We start from the raw sequence: 18855 nt of genomic DNA on the forward strand, positions 1-18855 counted from the left end.
CTGACACATGCCCCCTTCTCAAAACAATCTGAGAATAATCACATTGAACAATAACTCAGAAAAAAGTCAAAGTGTTCCATGCAAAAGGCAGAAGCTAAAAGGACAAATTTTAGTATGATTGGCACACAAATAAAGCTGAAAGACAGAGCTGCCTAAATAGGGGAATGAAACCTCAAATCACAAAATTTAAGGTTCAGTATGCAGGGACATGAGGTCACCCAGCTTCAAGAGTTCTTCAAATCCAACAGTAAGGGAAGAGGCAAATCCATGCAGAATCACAAATAACCGTCCCCCCCCCCCCCCATTCACATACAGAAAACAAAGTACAATCATACAAACATAAGAATCACACATACCACTTGCATTTTCACACTTCTTCAGAAGGGCTTTTACGTGATTTCAGTATCAATTATTTTCTGGTTGGCTCCTCCAAACATACAGTAATACTCAGGAACCAAACAACTAGAAAAGCACTGCTTAAGGGATGGAACGGAGAAGGCAATGGCACCCCACTCCAGCACTCTTGCCTGGAAAGTCCCATGGATGGAGGAGCCTGGTGGGCTGTAGTCCATGGGGTCACTAAGAGTCGGACACAACTGAGCAACTTCACTTTCACTTTTCACTTTCATGCACTGGAGAAGGAAATGGGAACCCACTCTAGTGTTCTTGCCTGGAAAATCCCAGGGACTGGGAAGCCTGGTGGGCTGCTGTCTCTGGGGTTGCACAGAGTCAGACATGACTGAAGTGACTCAGCAGCAGCAGCAGCATCAAGGGATGGAAGAGGGGCTCTGTCAGACCTCAGATCTCAGAAGTATTGATACATGTTAACTGGAAGGAGCAGAGGGAGTCCAGGGTCGTTAGAGGGAGAAGTGATTTTGCAACACACACCAAAGGGTGCCACGTCAATGCTTTCTGAATTTCCCAGAGTTATGAGTTCTGTTTTCACCTGTTGTAGCTACAAATGCATTGTCTGTTCTCTGGGTAAGAGGAAGCCAAGATCCCAAAGACAGACTTCAAAGTGACCTGACTTGCCTGCCACAGTGAGATGCTGGGCCATCTTCCTCTGAGTTTACTGGTGATAAGCAGCACTTCCATGGCACAGCTGCCTGGGGAACCATTTTGAGAGGTAAAACCACGATGCAACTGATTTCTAGATCTATCCAAGGGCAATTAAAACATTTTTATCTGGAAACTCAGTTTCTGGAGTTTTCATCTTAATCCCCCATTCTGCTAGAGTAGCACTAAGTCCTCTAGGTAGTGTCACCAAATTGCCAATTTTCTCTGACATTCTTCTGAAAGTAATTACCCAGAACATTCAGGGCCTCTGATAAGAATGAGCTCCACATGTAACACAGAGGAGGAAATATTCAGTCAGTAGGTTTTGTAAGGAAAACACTGCACAAACCCTAATGGAGACATACAGTTCCCTTCTCATTCCAAGAGGGGAAGGTGTGGGAGGTGACAGCTCTTCATCCCCTCCCTTTACAGACTGTGAGCTTATAATACATCCAAGAGGGAGGCCTCTGTGATCGGTGCTTAATTACCTACAGGGCCTCAAATTCGGCAAAAACTTTTTCAGTTATGATGATCTTGGAGGAGATGGTGTCTGATGAGTCGGGGATGGGAATCGACACCCTGTTTCCCAGGGACACTTCCGTTTCCCCACCCTCTTTCTGACTGCTCTGTGGCATTTGAGAGACAGCATAATATAGTGGTCCAAAGAAGGCTTTGTGGGACTTCTCAGATGGTCCAGTGGTTAAGAGTCCACCTTTGAGTGCAGGGGATGGGGTTCAATCCCTGATCGTGGAACTAAGATCTCACATGCCATGGGTCAACTTAAGCCTGCACGATACAATTCTGAGCCCATGCGCCACAACTGGAGAGCCTGTGTGCCACAATGAAGATCACTCATGATGCAACCAGGACCTGATGCAGCCAAAAATAAATAATTTAAAAAAAAAATTTCTGTATTTTGAAAGATATGGAATTGAATTCTCACTGCGCCCTATTTGTGCTTGGACAAGATTTGTACTTTCTCAGCCTGAGATTCTTCCTTTGGAATAGGAGGGAAAATAGCATGACTCGTAAGATTTTTGTAAGAAGTCAATGAATTAATGCATGCATAGTGTAATCCAAGTGACCTTAATAAATGTTACTGGTTGTTCAGTTTATCAGCAGATACTAAGGAATGACACCAGACAGCTCACTGATGGTGAAAGACGCTACAAGATAATGGAAAGATTATGCTGGAAGACAACAAAATGACACTTTTAAAGTGCTGAAAGGAAATACTTCATGCAAGGGCAAAATGAAATAAAGATGTGTCAGAGGGGAAAAAAGACTAAGTTTATCACTTAGATCATCAAGAAGGAAACTGCACCAAGGAGTAAAAACTAGGCTGCAAATAGGATTTACATGCATTCATCAATATATGCATTAACTGCAGGGAAGAGTACTAGTAACTCCTTGTGTTACGCTGAAGGGGTGCAGCAATGTCAATTAATTTCAGAATTAAACTACGTATAAACTTTTAAAACATACGAGTACAGGATTCAGGGAAGACGGTGACGTAGGAAGCATTAAGAGTACTTCTCTCAACCCAGACAAAAATTATACTGGCAGAATCTTGTCTGATTTAACTATTTAGGAACCCTGAAGTCTACTGAAAGTTTGTAACTTTGAAGGGAAAGTTTGGACTGTAAATTGCAGCTAATTTCAGTCAATTTCAGTTTAGACAGCTGCCCGCCGGCCCCCCCCCCCCCCCCCCCCCCCCCCAACAGCAGGCAGCTGTGAACACGTCACTGGAGCAACCTGCATGCAACCTGTGGGAGACAGAATGGACATTGAGGACTGTGTCCTTCAAACACTGGATCTCTGTCTTCTGACCATTAACTGCTGCTTCTGATCAGAGGTGTACATGGATTAAGCTCTCCAATCAAAAAACAAGAGATTGGAGAAATGGATTTTAAAAAACCCATAATGCAACTATATGCTGTTTACAAGAGCTTTACTTTATATCCAATAACACAAATAGGTTGGAAGGCAAAGGACGAAAAATGCTATTCCATGCAAATAGTAACCAAAAGGAAGCAGGGGTAGCTGTACTAATATCACACAAAATAGATCAAATCAAAAACGTTACAGGAGACAAAGACATTATGTATCAGTAAAAGGTTCAATATAGCAAGACAATATAACAGTTATAAACATTTATGTACCTAATCACAGATCATCAAAATATATGAAGCAGATATTGACAGAACTGAAGGGAGGAATAGACAGTTCTACAGTAACAGCTGGGGACTTCAATATCTCATACTGAATAGTGTACAGAACAACCAAACAAAAGACAACTACAGAAACAAAGGACTTGGACTTCCCTGGTAATGTAGCAATTAAGAATCCACCTGCCAATGCAGGGGACATAGGTTCAATCCCTAGTCTAGGAAGATTCCACAAGTTGCTGCAAGGCAACTAAGTCTGTGTACAACTACTGAGCCCACGTCCTAGAGCCCATGCTACCCGAGAGAAGCCTGTGCATTGCAACCAGAGAGAGCCCACAGGCCACAGCAAAGACCCAGCACAGCTAAAAATAAATATAATTAATTTTTTAAAAAAGAATTTGCAGAGGAAGGTAAACTTCCAAATTCATTCTATGAGGCCACCATCACCCTAATACCAAAACCTGACAAAGATACTACAAAAAAAGAAAACTACAGGCGAATATCACTGATGAACATAGATGCAAAAATCCTCAATAAAATTCTAGCAATCAGAATCCAACAACACATTAAAAAGATCATACACCATGACCAAGTGGGCTTTATCCCAGGGATGCAAGGATTCTTCAATATCTGCAAATCAATCAATGTAATTCACCACATTAACAAATTGAAAAATAAAAGCCATATGATTATCTCAATAGATGCAGAGAAGGCCTTTGACAAAATTCAACATCCATTTATGATAAAAACTCTCCAGAAAGCAGGAATAGAAGGAACATACCTCAACATAATAAAAGCTATATATGACAAACCCACAGCAAACATTATCCTCAATGGTGAAAAATTGAAAGCATTTCCCCTAAAGTCAGGAACAAGACAAGGGTGCCCACTTTCACTGCTACTATTCATAGTTCTGGAAGTTTTGGCCATAGCAATCAGAGCAGAAAAAGAAATAAAAGGAATCCAAATTGGAAAAGAAGAAGTAAAACTCTCATTGTTTGCAGATGATATGATCCTCTACATAGAAAACCCTAAAGACTCCACCAGAAAATTACTAGAGTTAATCAATGAATATAGTAAAGTTGCAGGATATAAAATCAACACACAGAAATCCCTTGCATTCCTATACACTAATAATGAGAAAGTAGAAAAAGAAATTAAGGAAACAATTCCATTCACCATTGCAATGAAAATAATAAAATACTTAGGAATATATCTACCTAAAGAAACTAAAGACCTATATATAGAAAACTATAAAACACTGATGAAAGAAATCAAAGAGGACACTAATAGATGGAGAAATATACCATGTTCATGGATTGGAAGAATCAATATAGTGAAAATGAGTATACTACCCAAAGCAATCTACAGATTCAATGCAATCCCTATCAAGCTACCAGCCATATTTTTCACAGAACTAGAACAAATAATTTCAAGATTTGTATGGAAATACAAAAAACCTCGAATAGCCAAAGCAATCTTGAGAAAGAAGAATGGAACTGGAGGAATCAGCTTGCCTGACTTCAGGCTCTACTACAAAGCCACAGTCATCAAGACAGTACGGTACTGGCACAAAGACAGAAATATAGATCAATGGAACAAAATAGAAAGCCCAGAGATAAATCCACACACCTATGGACACCTTATCTTTGACAAAGGAGGCAAGAATATACAATGGAGTAAAGACAATCTCTTTAACAAGTGGTGCTGGGAAAACTGGTCAACCACTTGTAAAAGAATGAAACTAGATCACTTTCTAACACCACACATGAAAATAAACTCAAAATGGATTAAAGATCTAAACGTAAGACCAGAAACTATAAAACTCCTAGAGAAGAACATAGGCAAAACACTCTCCAACATAAATCACAGCAGGATCCTCTATGATCCACCTCCCAGAATTCTGGAAATAAAAGCAAAAATAAACAAATGGGATCTAATTAAAATTAAAAGCTTCTGCACAACAAAGGAAAATATAAGCAAGGTGAAAAGACAGCCTTCTGAATGGGAGAAAATAATAGCAAATGAAACAACTGACAAACAACTAATCTCAAAAATATACAAGCAACTTATGCAACTCAATTCCAGAAAAATAAACGACCCAATCAAAAAATGGGCCAAAGAACTAAATAGACATTTCTCCAAAGAAGACATACAGATGGCTAACAAACACATGAAAAGATGCTCAACATCACTCATTATTAGAGAAATGCAAATCAAAACCACAATGAGGTACCACTTCACACCAGTCAGAATGTCTGTGATCCAAAAATCTGCAAGCAATAAATGCTGGAGAGGGTGTGGAGAAAAGGGAACCCTCTTGCACTGTTGGTGGGAATGCAAACTAGTACAACCACTATGGAAAACAGTGTGGAGATTCCTTAAAAAATTGCAAATAGAACTACCTTATGACCCAGCAATGCCACTGCTGGGCATACACACCAAGGAAACCAGAATTGAAAGAGACACATGTACCCCAATATTCATTGCAGCACTGTTTATAATAGCCAGGACATGGAAACAACCTAGATGTCCATCAGCAGATGAATGGATAAGAAAGCTGTGGTACATATACACAATGGAGTATTACTCAGCCGTTAAAAAGAATACATTTGAATCAGTTCTTGATGAGATGGATGAAACTGGAGCCGATTATATAGAGTGAAGTAAGCCAGAAAGAAAAACACCAATACAGTATACTAACACATATATATGGAATTTAGAAAGATGGTAATGATGACCCTGTATGCAAGACAGCAAAAAAGACACAGATGTGTATAGTGGACTTCTGGACTCAGAGGGAGAGGGTGGGATGATTTGGGAGAATGACATTGAAACATGTATACTATCATGTGAGAATCAAATCACCAGTCTCTGTCCAATGCAGGATACAGCATGCTTGGGGCTGGTGCACGGGGATGACCCAGAGGGATATTGTGGGGAGGGAGGTGGGAGGGGGGTTCATGTTTGGGATCGCATGTACACCCGTGGTGGATTCATGTCAATGTATGGCAAAACCAATACAGTATTGTAAAGTAAAATAAAGTAACAATAAAAATTTTTTAAAAAAATTTTTTTTAAAAAGAAAAAGAAAAAAGAATTTGATCAACACAATAAATCAATTAGATCAACAGGCATACATATATAAAAGGCAATAAAAAGGAAAAAATGTATCCAAGCAAGAGATGAAGAAGTAAAATTATCTCTTCAGAGATGATATAATTTCATACATAGGCAAGACTTCTCTTGAGAATTTGGCACTTGAGATTGAATCAAGTTGCGTTGGATGCTTGAGCTAAATGGGGGCTACAGTAGCCATAACAAGTGGTTTTGAAAATGAAGATGCAAAAGAAGAGAGAGGAAGGGAGGAAGGGAATAATGCCCTTTGTTATCTTCTAGAAATTTCACAGTGTTATATTTTATGTTTAGGTCTAAGGTATGTTTGAAAGTTGTAAGATCATCTCAAAAAACACAGAAAAAAGCATCTGATAAAATTCAACATTCATTCATGAAAAAAACTCTTAGCAAATTAGGAAGAGAAGAAGCATATTTCAACATAATAAAGGCCATACAAGACAAGCCTATAATCAATGACAAAAGGCAGAAAGCTCTTCTGCTAAGATCAGGAACAAAACAAAGATGCTTATTCTCACCACTCTACTCAGTACAGTACCAGAAGTCCTAGGCAGAGCCATCAGGCAAGAAAAAAATTAAAGGTATCAAAATTGGAGAGGAGGAAGTAAACTTGTCTCTATTTGCTGATCACGTGAACCATAAAAGAAACATTTGATAAGCTGGACTTTATTAAAATGAGAAACATTTGTTCTGAGAAAGGTATAGTTAAGAGAATGAAGAGTCAAATCATGTAGACTGGGAGAAAATATTTGTAAAACATATCTGATAAATGACTTATATTCAAAATACATTTTAAAAACTCTTAAAATTCAACAATCACAAAATAACTAGCCAAATTTAAAAATGGGCAAAAGATCTGACCACCTACCCAAAGATATACCGACGACAAACAAGCATAAGAAAAAACGTTCAATCACGTTTCCATGACGATATGTGCTTTTCAAAATCTATAGGGCTTTATAGCATAAATACTGAGTGGTTTAAGTTTAAAAAATCATTTAGGAGGTCAGGGGAAACCAGGAAGAGGTACAGACTGTGACAAGAGAATCTAACTAATTACAAATTAGTGAAACAATTTCAGTGAAGGGAAGGGAGTAGAAAGGGTACTGACTTAAGTAATTTTGAAAATAAGTGGAGCCTGTAAGACTAAAGGCAAAAGAAACTACATATAAACGTTGCATGCTAGGGTTAAAAATTCTGTTACTGCCATACTCGTATACTGAAATTGAACAATTAAATAGCTGACTGATAATAGGAGCTGGGATTAGATTCTCGCTCTTGGAGGTGTGAATTTACAAATAAGCAAGGAGAGGACGCCAGAATGAGTTATATGGTAATAGGAGTTTGAGACAACAGTACATTCAGCTTAATACAGGTACAAAAGGTACATATAGAAATAGTTTCCTACATGTGTATATACAAAAGTTAGTGTATACATATATATACATATATATTTCTTTGCTCTGTCATCTAAGAGGGTCTAAAACAAACAATATCCCAAACAATGAGCACATCTTCACCTTCTGATTTCTAACACCATTCTCCAAGAATAGAAGCCAGAGCTCCTGAGAAAAATGGCTGACTTTGGGACTGAGGCAAGAAATATACAAGATGAGCCTGGAAGTTTCCTGAAGTACCAGAAAGGAAAGTGATCAGAATGAACAAAAACTGCCCCTCACACCCTGCACACACCGCCCCCCGCCCCCCCACACACACATATTAATGGGGATAAAAGAAACATTGGAACCAACTAAAAGAACTCCTAGTGGCCAAAGCTAGAACAATGTGGGCAAAAGTAATAAGGCTGAATTGGATAACAACCCAAAGTTATAAAATAAGTACCCATGAGTCTACAGTGATATAAAAACGATTAAATAAATTAATAAATAGGAAGAAGAGACAAACCTATGTAGAAGAATTCCAAATAATTTGCGCATATATTTAACTTTCACTCCTTTGATACGGGCTGAATATAGGCTTCCTTCCAAAGGAGAGAGGGGAAAGAATAGTTTTCCTACAGAAAAGGAGAGGGAAGAATAATTTTACAGGGGACAAACCTCACAAACACTACCACAGCTTGTGGATCAAGGTCAAAATAAAGGGAGCTTGACATGATGTGATGAAAATGGCACTTTACTTCTGTGATCTTCCTCCTAAAAACCTACAATGCATGTCTTATGAGAAAAAAACTGGACACATTTCAGTAGTGGTGCATCCTGCAAAATACTCATGAGTACTCCTTAAAGTTGCCAAGGTCATCAAATTAAAGAACGTCTGAGAAACTGCCATAACCAAGGGGTACATAAAGGAACATGAAAACTAAATGTAATGTGTTATCCTGGATGGGATCCTAGGACAGAAGGACATTAAGTAAAACCTAAGAAAATCTAAACTATGGACTTCAGTTAATAATAATGTATCAGTATTAGTTCACTGATTGTAATACAGGTGTTAATAACAGGCAAATTCAGGGTATATAATAGCTCTCTGTGCTATCTTCTCAACTTTTCTGTAAATCTCAATCTACTAAAATATAAAGTCTAGTTTTTAAACAATTAAGAGTTAGTTTTAAAGCAATGCTATGTAGATTCTGCAAGCCGTGCATACAACCCACCACTTGGTTTGCACAGGCAGAGATCCACTCTAATGGGGTATTGCAAATATGTTGAAAGAACTTCACAGTTTCTGAACTAAAATGATCAAAGTGTGTTGGACTCATCATGGTCTTACTAGTTTGCAGACTGACAGGATCATGGTGACATTTAGGTTGTGAGGCTGGAAACCCAGAAACAGAAGGCTGACTGTGCCTCCTCATTCCAGCTGAGCCCTCCTGACCCTTCCGAAGCACACGGCCAGGTTGGCCCTCCTCTTGCCAATGATCTCCTGCGTGGAATTGTAGTCCTCTCTGTGTCTCTCCAGCTCAACCCTGGAACTAGCATTTGCTGACGTATTGATCTCAATTTGAGTCTTCTTCATCTTTCCTTTGTTCAAAGTCAGAGACATTCAGTCAACTTTGTGAAGTACCCACCTATTCTTCCACCTACTTTAAGAATCTACTTCTTATCAATATCAATGTTTAGCCTAAACATTGCTTCTGAACGATAAAACTGTTCTATAAAGATATTTAAAACAATCATCCATTTAAAAAATGCCACTGCTGCTGCTAAGTCGCTTCAGTCATGTCCGACTCTGTGCAACCCCACAGATGGCAGCCCAACAGGCTCCCCCGTCCCTGGGATTCTCCAGGCAAGAACACTGGAGTGGGTTGCCATTTCCTTCTCCAATGAATTAAAGTGAAAAGTGAAAGTGAAGTTGCTCAGTCGTGTCTGACTCTTAGCGACCCCATGGACTGCAGCCCACCAAGCTCCTCCATCCATGGGATTTTCCAGGCAAGAGTACTGCAGTAGGGTGCTATTGCCTTCTCCGAAAAATTCCACTAGCAGAATTTAAAAAAAAAAATGCTTTGCATGTAGTGGAGCATATGGCAGTGACAAGATCACTGCACTGCAAATGACCACAGAGTATTCTGGGAGTGGACAGGGTACAAATTATAATAGACCCTCTAGAGGCTATTTCATGTTGTGAAAATCTTACAAATTTAATACAGGACCTTGAAAGGTCATCTATATACAGTCAACCAGTGCTTGGGATCACTCTAGATTTTTTCTTCTCCTTTTTTATTTTAAAGATTGACCTTACATTTTGAGCTTTCCTGGCTCAGAGAGAATTTCAAATTTTTGAAATTGGTAAAGAAATGCTGCACTTTCTGGCAATGTTCTTATTTTCACTAGCCAACTTTACTAGAATCAGAAAAGTACAGTAGAGTAGGCAGGAGAGACTTTCAAAAATACGAATGGGCATCAATTTTCTGCTGCAGGAAAAAAAATAATGGTCAATGGAAAACAACTGGATTTGACAACTAGCAGGTTACTGAACACCTATAAAATAGCAAACTTGGCAGAATAAATACTCACTGAATGACTGAGTGAGTAAATAAAAGATAAAGAAGGGAAATAGGTACCAAAATTAGCAAGGAAGATGGGACAGTGTCTCTGATTTCAGAAGGCAAGATGATGAAAAAGGAGAGAAAATGAAGGTAAAGAGTTTGCTAATTTACTAAACAAACACTAAGAACCTAAAATGTACCAGGTACTCTAGGAAGTTCTGGGAATGACAGTCCTTGCGTTCAAGAACATTGGCTTCTTAGAGAAAACAGCCTTATAGATGTGCACACAGCTCTGAAAGAAGCGGTCCCCAAGGAGGTTTGTTTTATAGTTTTAAAGAACAGAAGTTCACCAGGTGAGGTGAGATGAGGAGAGGAGGTCTAGCAGTAGAGAAGCCTTAGCTGGGCAAACACGTAAGAGGAAGAAAATAATATGGCAGGGCCTTATCAAGGCCCCAGGAGTAGGCATGAAATGAAGCTGAAAGGACTTGATTGTAAAGGCCATTAAAATCAAATAAATGCTTAGGCTTTTCTCTTGCACACTCTGTAAGATGTCACGCGTTTCAAAACTACAGCAGAGAAATAATAAACTGGGAGTTGGCAGCATAAACAATGAGGATGTTGAATAGTCAGTGCCCACTCTAAATTATTTGTAGACTAAATGATCTGTTTTGTGGATTTTGTTTTTGTCTTTTTTTCCATTTCTTTCCTTTGTTTGTCTTTTGGTTATAACTTGGCTTTTAGTACCCTTAAAAAGGCATTCATCTGTAAATTGCTAGCCTAGTTATTAAATGGGATTTGATGGGATCTGATTAGGATTAGAAAAAGATCTTTTCATACAAGTTTCAGAAAAAAAATCTTCCAGTAACACAACAGACACAGCTGTGCAATCACACTGGGTGACACTTTAAAGGTAAGAAAAGAAAATGAGTTTACATGGAAATAATCTAATAACAAATAGTGCCAGGTGTACTGGTATTACTATTCACTGGGGAGATAAACAAAAAGTATAAATGTCAAAACTGTGTAGTCATAAGACTTCTGGTTCCAGATGAGAACTGTATTTCTGCAGCTAAAACCCCTAGATATTATATATAAAACAAATATAAGAAGACTCTGAAAGGTAGAGACAAGAAGGCAGATTGGCTAGGGTTATAACATTAGTCCTATTTCTACAGAATTCAATGAATATGTGCAACTGAAATTAAAACCATAATACCATTTACAATTGCTAAAACAGAAAAATACTTAGGTATAAATCTAGGGCTTCCCTGATAGCTCATTTGGCAAAGAATCTACCTGCAATGCAGGAGACCCCAGTTTGATTCCTGGGTTGGGAAGATCCATTGGAGAAGGAATATACTACCCACTCCAATATTCTTGGGCTTCCCTTGTGGTTCATCTGGTAAAGAATCCACCTGCAATGTGGAGAACCTGGGTTCGATCCCTGGGTTGGGAAGATCCCCTGGAGAAGGGAAAGGCTACCCACTCCAGTACTCTGGCCTGGAGAATTCCATGGACTGTATAGTCCATGGGGTTGCAGAGTCTGACACTACTGAGGAACTTTCATTTTCTTTTCATAAATCTAACAAAGTACAGGACTTATATGCTAAAAACTATAAAATGATTTTTAACAAAATCAAAGATCTAAATAGAGACAGATCATGTTCATGATGTAAATAATTAAAATCCAATGAGATCACGACAAACCCGTTAGAACAGCTAACCTAAAAAATGACAACACTAGGTGCTGGTTAGGATGCAAAGAAACTGGACTTTCATGCATGGCTGGCAGAAATGTGAAATAGTATTTTGTTGTTGTTTAGTTACTAAATTGTGTCTGAATCTTATGATTTCATGGACTGTAGCCCACCAGGCTCCTCTGCCCACGGGATTTCCCAGGTAAGAGTACTGGAATGGGTTGTCATTTCCTTCTCCAGGGCATCTTCCCAACCCAGGGATCGAACCTGCATCTCCTGCTTAGCAGACGGATTCTTTACCACTGAGCCACTTGGGAAACCTATAAAATAATATACAGCCAGTCTATACAATAGTTTGACTTTTTTTTAAAGAAAACCTACAACATACACTTACTATATGACCTAGAAATTACATTCCCATGCATTTAGCCCTGAGAAACAAAAACTTATGTCTACACAAAAACCTGTACAAGAATGTTCAAAGCAGCTTAAATGGTAACAGCCCAAAAGAGGGAAAAACTTTTAACAGTTAAATGGTTAAACAAACCATGGTACATCATCCCTACCATGAAATATTACTCATCAGTAAAAAGGAATAAACTATTAACATGTGCAGTGAGTCACATGGAACTCAAGGGTATTATGATGAGTGAAAAATGTTGATCTCAAAAAGTCACATTTTCATGATTTTATTTATATGTGATTCCCAAGATCACAAAATTATAAAGACAGAAAACAGGTTAGTGGTTGACAGACCTTACAGGTAGTTGGGGATGGAGGGTAGGTTGGACTCAAAAGGGGTATAAGGATCCTTGTGGCAACAGACTAGTTTTGTAACTTGATTGTGGTGGTGATTAAATGAATCTACGTATGATAAAATGGCAAAGAGCTACGCACAACACAAATGAAGGTGTTGAAAACTGGTGAAATCAGAGTAAGGTCTGCTGACTGTATTCATGTCTATTTCCTGGTTGGTTGTCGTCTGCTTCCTGGTTGTGACAATGTGCTATAGTCATGAAAGATATTTATGTCACTGGGGAAAAGCAGGTAACAGGTACATGAGAGCTTCTGGACTATTTTTGCAGTTTTCCATGAATCTGTAATCATTTCAAAATAAAAGGACATGCTATTCCGATCTCTTCTCTGGCTGTCTTCTGGTATAACAGTAAAACAACAGCAATGCAACTGCAGCTTATCCTCCTGTTCTGAAGCCCTGGAATTAAAAGCAGAAATGGAGCAATCTCCTGAGAAAACAGGGAATGATAAACAGTTGATGATTCTGACCTTTCTGGTCTCAAGTGACCCTTTCCAGCTTGTAAGTCAAAAGAAAGAGCCACTCCAACAAGTGTGAGAAGTGGCTACTTCATAAGAAGTTGTATTTTCATTTCTTACACTAGGCACTACTGTAAGAACAGAGAATAGGAAGTGACTGGAAAATTATGAGGTCTGCACACTTCAATACCAACAATGTAAACAAAAAGAAGCACCAAAAAATACACAATAGGGAACGATCCAAACGAGACTTCTATTTCCCTTTGGATGGATGTCCGTGTTGTTCCCTTAGAGTGGTGGCTCTCAAAACCTGAGTGCAGAATACTCACCATAATATTTTAAAATCTGGAAGGAAGAGCAGTGATACTGGATAGCTGCTGGGTACCATGTCAACTAGCAGCTTGAGAGAGTTCACAGTTTCAACATTAGGTTATGCTACATTTCTTTCCATTATGTCTTAATAGATGGAACTGCTGGTTCTCTCTTTCAACCTATGATTCTTGTGGAGAAGTTACTGAGGCACTAGGGAACTATGAACGAGAAAGTGTGCGAGTTCTGTGCTCGGGTACGGACACCCCAGTGTGAGCATACTGGAGTTCTCACCTTGACCACGTCTCTCACTGACTGTGCTTTCTAAGCACAAATTGTTGACTCCATCATCTGATATCTATATTCTACTCGAACTGCTTGCTGATATTGCAGTGAACTTATCCACTCCCTACCCTAAGTCCCCGAACAAACCAATAAAAAGCACTATGCAAACAGTATGACCTCAGTGAAGGTCACCGTCACTATCACCCACGTACCCAAGTCAGAAACCAGGGGGTCATGCTTGACTTGGCAGGCCCTTTAATATAATAGCCCTCATTCAGTACTTTCCCAAGACCACCTCCTCCCCATGCTCCCCCTTCACATCAATTTGTTTCAGACCCTCAGCATTTAGCCCTCAGACTGCTGGACTTTCACAACCCTTTTTAACTAGTTTCTCTGTCTTGCTATTCATCCTCTATAATGTTGCTGGAGAAACTTTTCTGCAACTCCAATCTGATTGTGTCATTCCCCTTCTTAAAACTCTTTGGTGCCTGCCCACGCCATATGGAAAAAAGCACAGTTAAGATACCATTCAATGCCATCAGTGATCTTGCCCCTGCCAAATCACCCCTGCTCCTTTTAGCCCTTCTCTTGACCTCCTGCCACACCAAACTACTTTGGAGTTGTCCCAATGTGCCAGGGCTCCACATTTCCTCATGGACCACATCTCGGCCATCATTTAAGACCCAGACAAACAGCAACTCCTCTGTGAAATCTCTCCTGATAGTACCATAGTCCCAAGTATGCTCTCCTTTGGGCTCCATTCTAATCTTTCATCATTGATCTGAAATAATTTGGGGGCATTTATTTGTTTAGATGTTTGTCTTTTTTTGGTAGACCATTCTTGAAGGCAGGGATCTTTTTTTAAACTCATCTTTATGTCAGCACAGTGCCTGACACACCTGGATATTCAACACACATTAAAGAAAATAACGAAGGTCAATCTCAGACTCTCTCTTCTGTCTGGCGTGCACTTTGTACCTATGTCTATTGTTGCATTTATCACACTAGATTTCAGTAATTTGCTTGGCCATCTTCTGAGGGCTCCCTGTGGATAGGTGCAGGCCAATAAAAGCATCAGTAACAACTACTATTTACGAACTGCTGATTTTATTTTAGGTTCCCTTCTGAGTACTTCAAATATATTAACTTTAATCTTGACGATAACATCTAAAGTCAGTATTATTAGTGTCAGTTTCAAGATGAAGTTTAGAGAGGCTTAATTGAGTGGAGGAGAGAAGAAAACAATCAGGCAATACAGGACATAGGACAGCAGTTCAAAATAATTATGTACAGAATGCATGTTAATAGTAATCTTTAGTACATCCACTAAAAGAATAGAAAGAATATACAATCCCCAGCCTACCTGGAGCAAAACTAAGACCTACTAAGGCTGAGAGAAGGAAAAAAGTGCAGAAAAGGAAGGAAGAGGGGTTCCAGAAGAAGCTCGAGAGGCAGACAGAGACTGATCACACAGGATGCTGGGGGCCACATTGCAGGATTTTGATTTTCATACTAAAAGCAATGGGAGGTCAGTCAAAGGCAGCAAGAGATCTATGTTCTACAAAGACTTCTTTGGCTACGGTGTGAAGACCAGACTTAAGTGAGGAAGAGAGAACTTTGCCACCATTGTCAGGACTATTTCCAGGGCACTGCCCCTCCAATCAAGTTATTTTTTTAAAGGTACTATCTTACCTGAAAAAGAAACAGTGATTAAAAAGCTAGAAAATAAAATTCTGTTTTTTGGCTTTAATTTTTCAAGATTTACTTTGTAAGTTAATTGTCTTTCCAGCTACTTTAATGAACATTTCAAATACTAGGTGGCTTTTATTTCTTTGTTCCCTGATGCTCCCAGAACACACTCTTCTGTCTAAATATTTAAGTTTGACAGCTTATTAGGTCAGATATATATAATCTCACTGCAACTAAGACATGAGGGCCTTTTAAAATCCTGTTTGTTTGAGCCTAGATCAAGTGACATTTTAATTGAGTGCTTCTAATATTACTAAATATCATTAACCTATGAAGCTGTTCTGGAAGCCACTTAGGTTGTGGGGAGGAAAAAGTGAGACTCATGTTTGAATTAATGAAGCCTGACTTGACTTGCATAAAAAACATTTTTATAAGAAAAGGTAAGCCCATTCTTTATTACCTTTGGGGTATTAATTTATCTTTATTGTGATATAATTCAGAAACCATAAAATTCAACTTCTAAAGTATACAATTCGGTGGGTTTTTGTACAGCCACGAAGTTGTGCAACCAACACCACTATGTAATTCCAGAGCATTTTCATCACCCAAAAAGAAATCCCATACCTATTAGCAGTCACTTTCCGACCTGCTATTCCCCCAGCCCCCATCAACCACTAAACCACGTTCTGACTCTAAGGATTGATCTGTCTGGACATTTCATATAAACAGAATCATATATCATGTGGCCTTTTGTGTCCATTTTGCATCTAGAATAATGTTTTCAAGGTTCAACCATGTCCACTTTTTTTTAAAAAAGGAGAGTATGAACAGAAAACTAAGCAGAGAAGTAAAATGAGCCTCTGTGTATCCATCAGTTGGCCTCAGAAGCCCCCAGCCCACCAACACACCCACACCCTTCTCACCTAATACCATTCTGAATCAAACCCAAGACACTATATTATTTCTCTATACATATTTCAGTAAGGGCATATCAGTATGATTGCTATTCTAACACTGGACTTCTGACTGGGTATTTTATTTCTTTTTAAGAGCCTGCCTCTACCAAAAACTGAATTCTTCCTTTGCTAGGCATTATTTGCTTTTAAAATACATTAAATTTAGGTACTTTTTCTGTGTACTAAAAACACTAAAGAGGAAAAAGGAAAACTAAAATCCCAGAAACATTTCTGTGGAGGCCAGGATTCAAAGTGATCTGAAATTTGATAAACACCTCAATATTTCTTCTGACAGTCAAAAACTATCATATGAGGGTTGTTTACTATTTTAGCATTCCCTTGTCATTCTGGGTAAAGGACTAGAGGTTATTACAAGGGTGTTTTGTTTTGTTTCTCAGGATGCACCAATTACAAGCCAGAAGGCACTTCAAGTGCCTGAGTCAGGGCTGAAAATGAAGCAATCACACACAGAAAAGGGGGTTTATGAGTTCAACAAACAGAATTCAGGGTTTTCTTAAAGTTCATTATAGGAAAGGTAGCAAATAAGTAGAACTGTTTCACTATATTATTATTATTATTATTATTCACTTATTATTTCACTATAATAAGGTGAGGGGAAAAATAAAAAGAGAAGGGAGCAAGAAGGACTAGGGTGATGGGAGAACGCATACCTGAGCTGTTCTTACCTTCTTGTGAGCTATGAGAAGACAGTTGGAATGCTCGTGTTCACACGCGACTTCATAGTTGGGGATCAGATCCACCAACTCACAGACAAAGCGCACCACCTCCTCGTGCCAGGGCACGTTGGCCATGGTAAGACTGCTCGCCGAACTCTCTCCACAGTAGGTAACACCCTGTGGAAACAGAGACAGTTCCAGGCCTATTCACATGTCACAGAGTAAGAGCTTCAGACCCAGGCACGCTTCTAGAGGTCATCCAACAAACCAATCCAGGGCTTCCCTGGGGGCTCAGACGGTAAAGAATCTGCCTGCAATGCGGGAGACTCGGGTTCAATCCCTGGGTTGAGGAGATCCCTTGGAGAAGGGAATGTCTACCCATTCCAGTATTCTTGTGTGGAGAATTTCATGGACAGAGGGGCCTGGTGGGCTACAGTCCATGGGGTCATAGAGAGATCGGACATGACTGACTGACTAACACACTTTCAAACCAATCCACGCCAATCCAATCCATATTTTAAAGTAAAGAAAACGTAATACAGAGATGATAAAATTTGCTCAGAAGCTCATACAAGTAGCAAGTGACAAAGACGGCACTGGAGCTCCCAGGCCAAGGCTCTCTGCACTCTGACAAAGCTGGGGGCTTGGGCGCCTGTGCTTCGTGCTACATCGCCACCTGCACATCTACTCACAATGATACTTCTCAAGCGACAGTGCACCTTTCCAATCAGACTCACTCATGCAGTGCAAGAGACTGACTGCCATGGGATTATAATAATGGAGGCACAGCTGACACCCACAAAAATTCAATGAAAAATCTACTGACTGGGGAAATAAGATGAGCTCCCATTTTCGAGTAAAGTTTAAATTTGAGGTTGGTAAGAAAGTGGAAGTCGCTCAGTCATGTCCAACTCTTTGTGACCCCATGGATGGTACATTTCATGGAATTCTCCAGGCCAGAATACTAGCGTGGGTAGCCGCTCCCTTTTCCAGGGGATCTGCCTAACCCAGGGATCAAACCCAGGTCTCCCATATTGCAGGCAGATTCTTTACCAACTGAGCTATCAGGGAAACCTGAGGCTGGTAAACTTTCTGTAAAGGGCCAGATAGGGATTCCTTTCAAATTATTCTCTAAAGAGATCACTTGGTAATATATTTTGTATGTGGATGTATATTGGGTTGGCCAAAATGTTCACTGAAGTTTTTCACATGATGTTATGGGAAAACTCAAACAAACTTTCTGGCCAACCCAATATAAACACAGAATCATGCCAAAATGAAAATACATTTGTAGAAATACTTCTATATATATATACACACACACATATATACATGTATCTACCCCTACAGAGATTCTCTCATTCAGTACAAATGCATTAAGATAAATTGGTTTTTAACTCTTTTGAATTCTACCTGAAAACCCAAGCATCTAAGACCCAAAAGTTCCATAACTAATTTCTTTAACTGGTAAGTTACATAGTGATAAGTGATTAATGACTAATTTTCAATAATAAGGAATATCTTAACTTTGTAGGCTCTCTAAATACCTAAGAAATCAAACTTATTTGAAAAAAAGATTTGAATAGTCTAGATATGCTGCTACTAAGTAGAGAATAAAATAAAAAAAGATGCTCTCTCTGAGATGCACACATATGCACAGAGTGG

General features: G+C 39.2%; 1 protein-coding gene across 2 annotated transcripts in view; it reads right to left on the bottom strand.

The window, feature by feature from the left end:
• LOC128070359 (S-adenosyl-L-methionine-dependent tRNA 4-demethylwyosine synthase TYW1) overlaps positions 1–18855 on the bottom strand; it is a 140194-nt gene that overhangs the window by 3884 nt on the left and 117455 nt on the right. Inside the window, exons 15-16 of one of the 2 annotated variants that reach the window (XM_052663687.1) lie at positions 17200–17367; positions 8293–8373 (exon numbers count right to left, since the gene is read on the bottom strand). In XM_052663687.1, the coding sequence (XP_052519647.1) occupies positions 8308–8373; positions 17200–17367 (234 nt within the window). In that variant the 3' untranslated portion in view covers positions 8293–8307. Of the gene's footprint in view, positions 1–8292; positions 8374–17199; positions 17368–18855 lie in introns of those variants that run through there. The other variant, XM_052663682.1, reaches the window with a different exon arrangement.

Source organism: Budorcas taxicolor, chromosome 2 (assembly GCF_023091745.1).
Source record: "Budorcas taxicolor isolate Tak-1 chromosome 2, Takin1.1, whole genome shotgun sequence".
NCBI classification, from domain to species: domain Eukaryota; kingdom Metazoa; phylum Chordata; class Mammalia; order Artiodactyla; family Bovidae; genus Budorcas; species Budorcas taxicolor.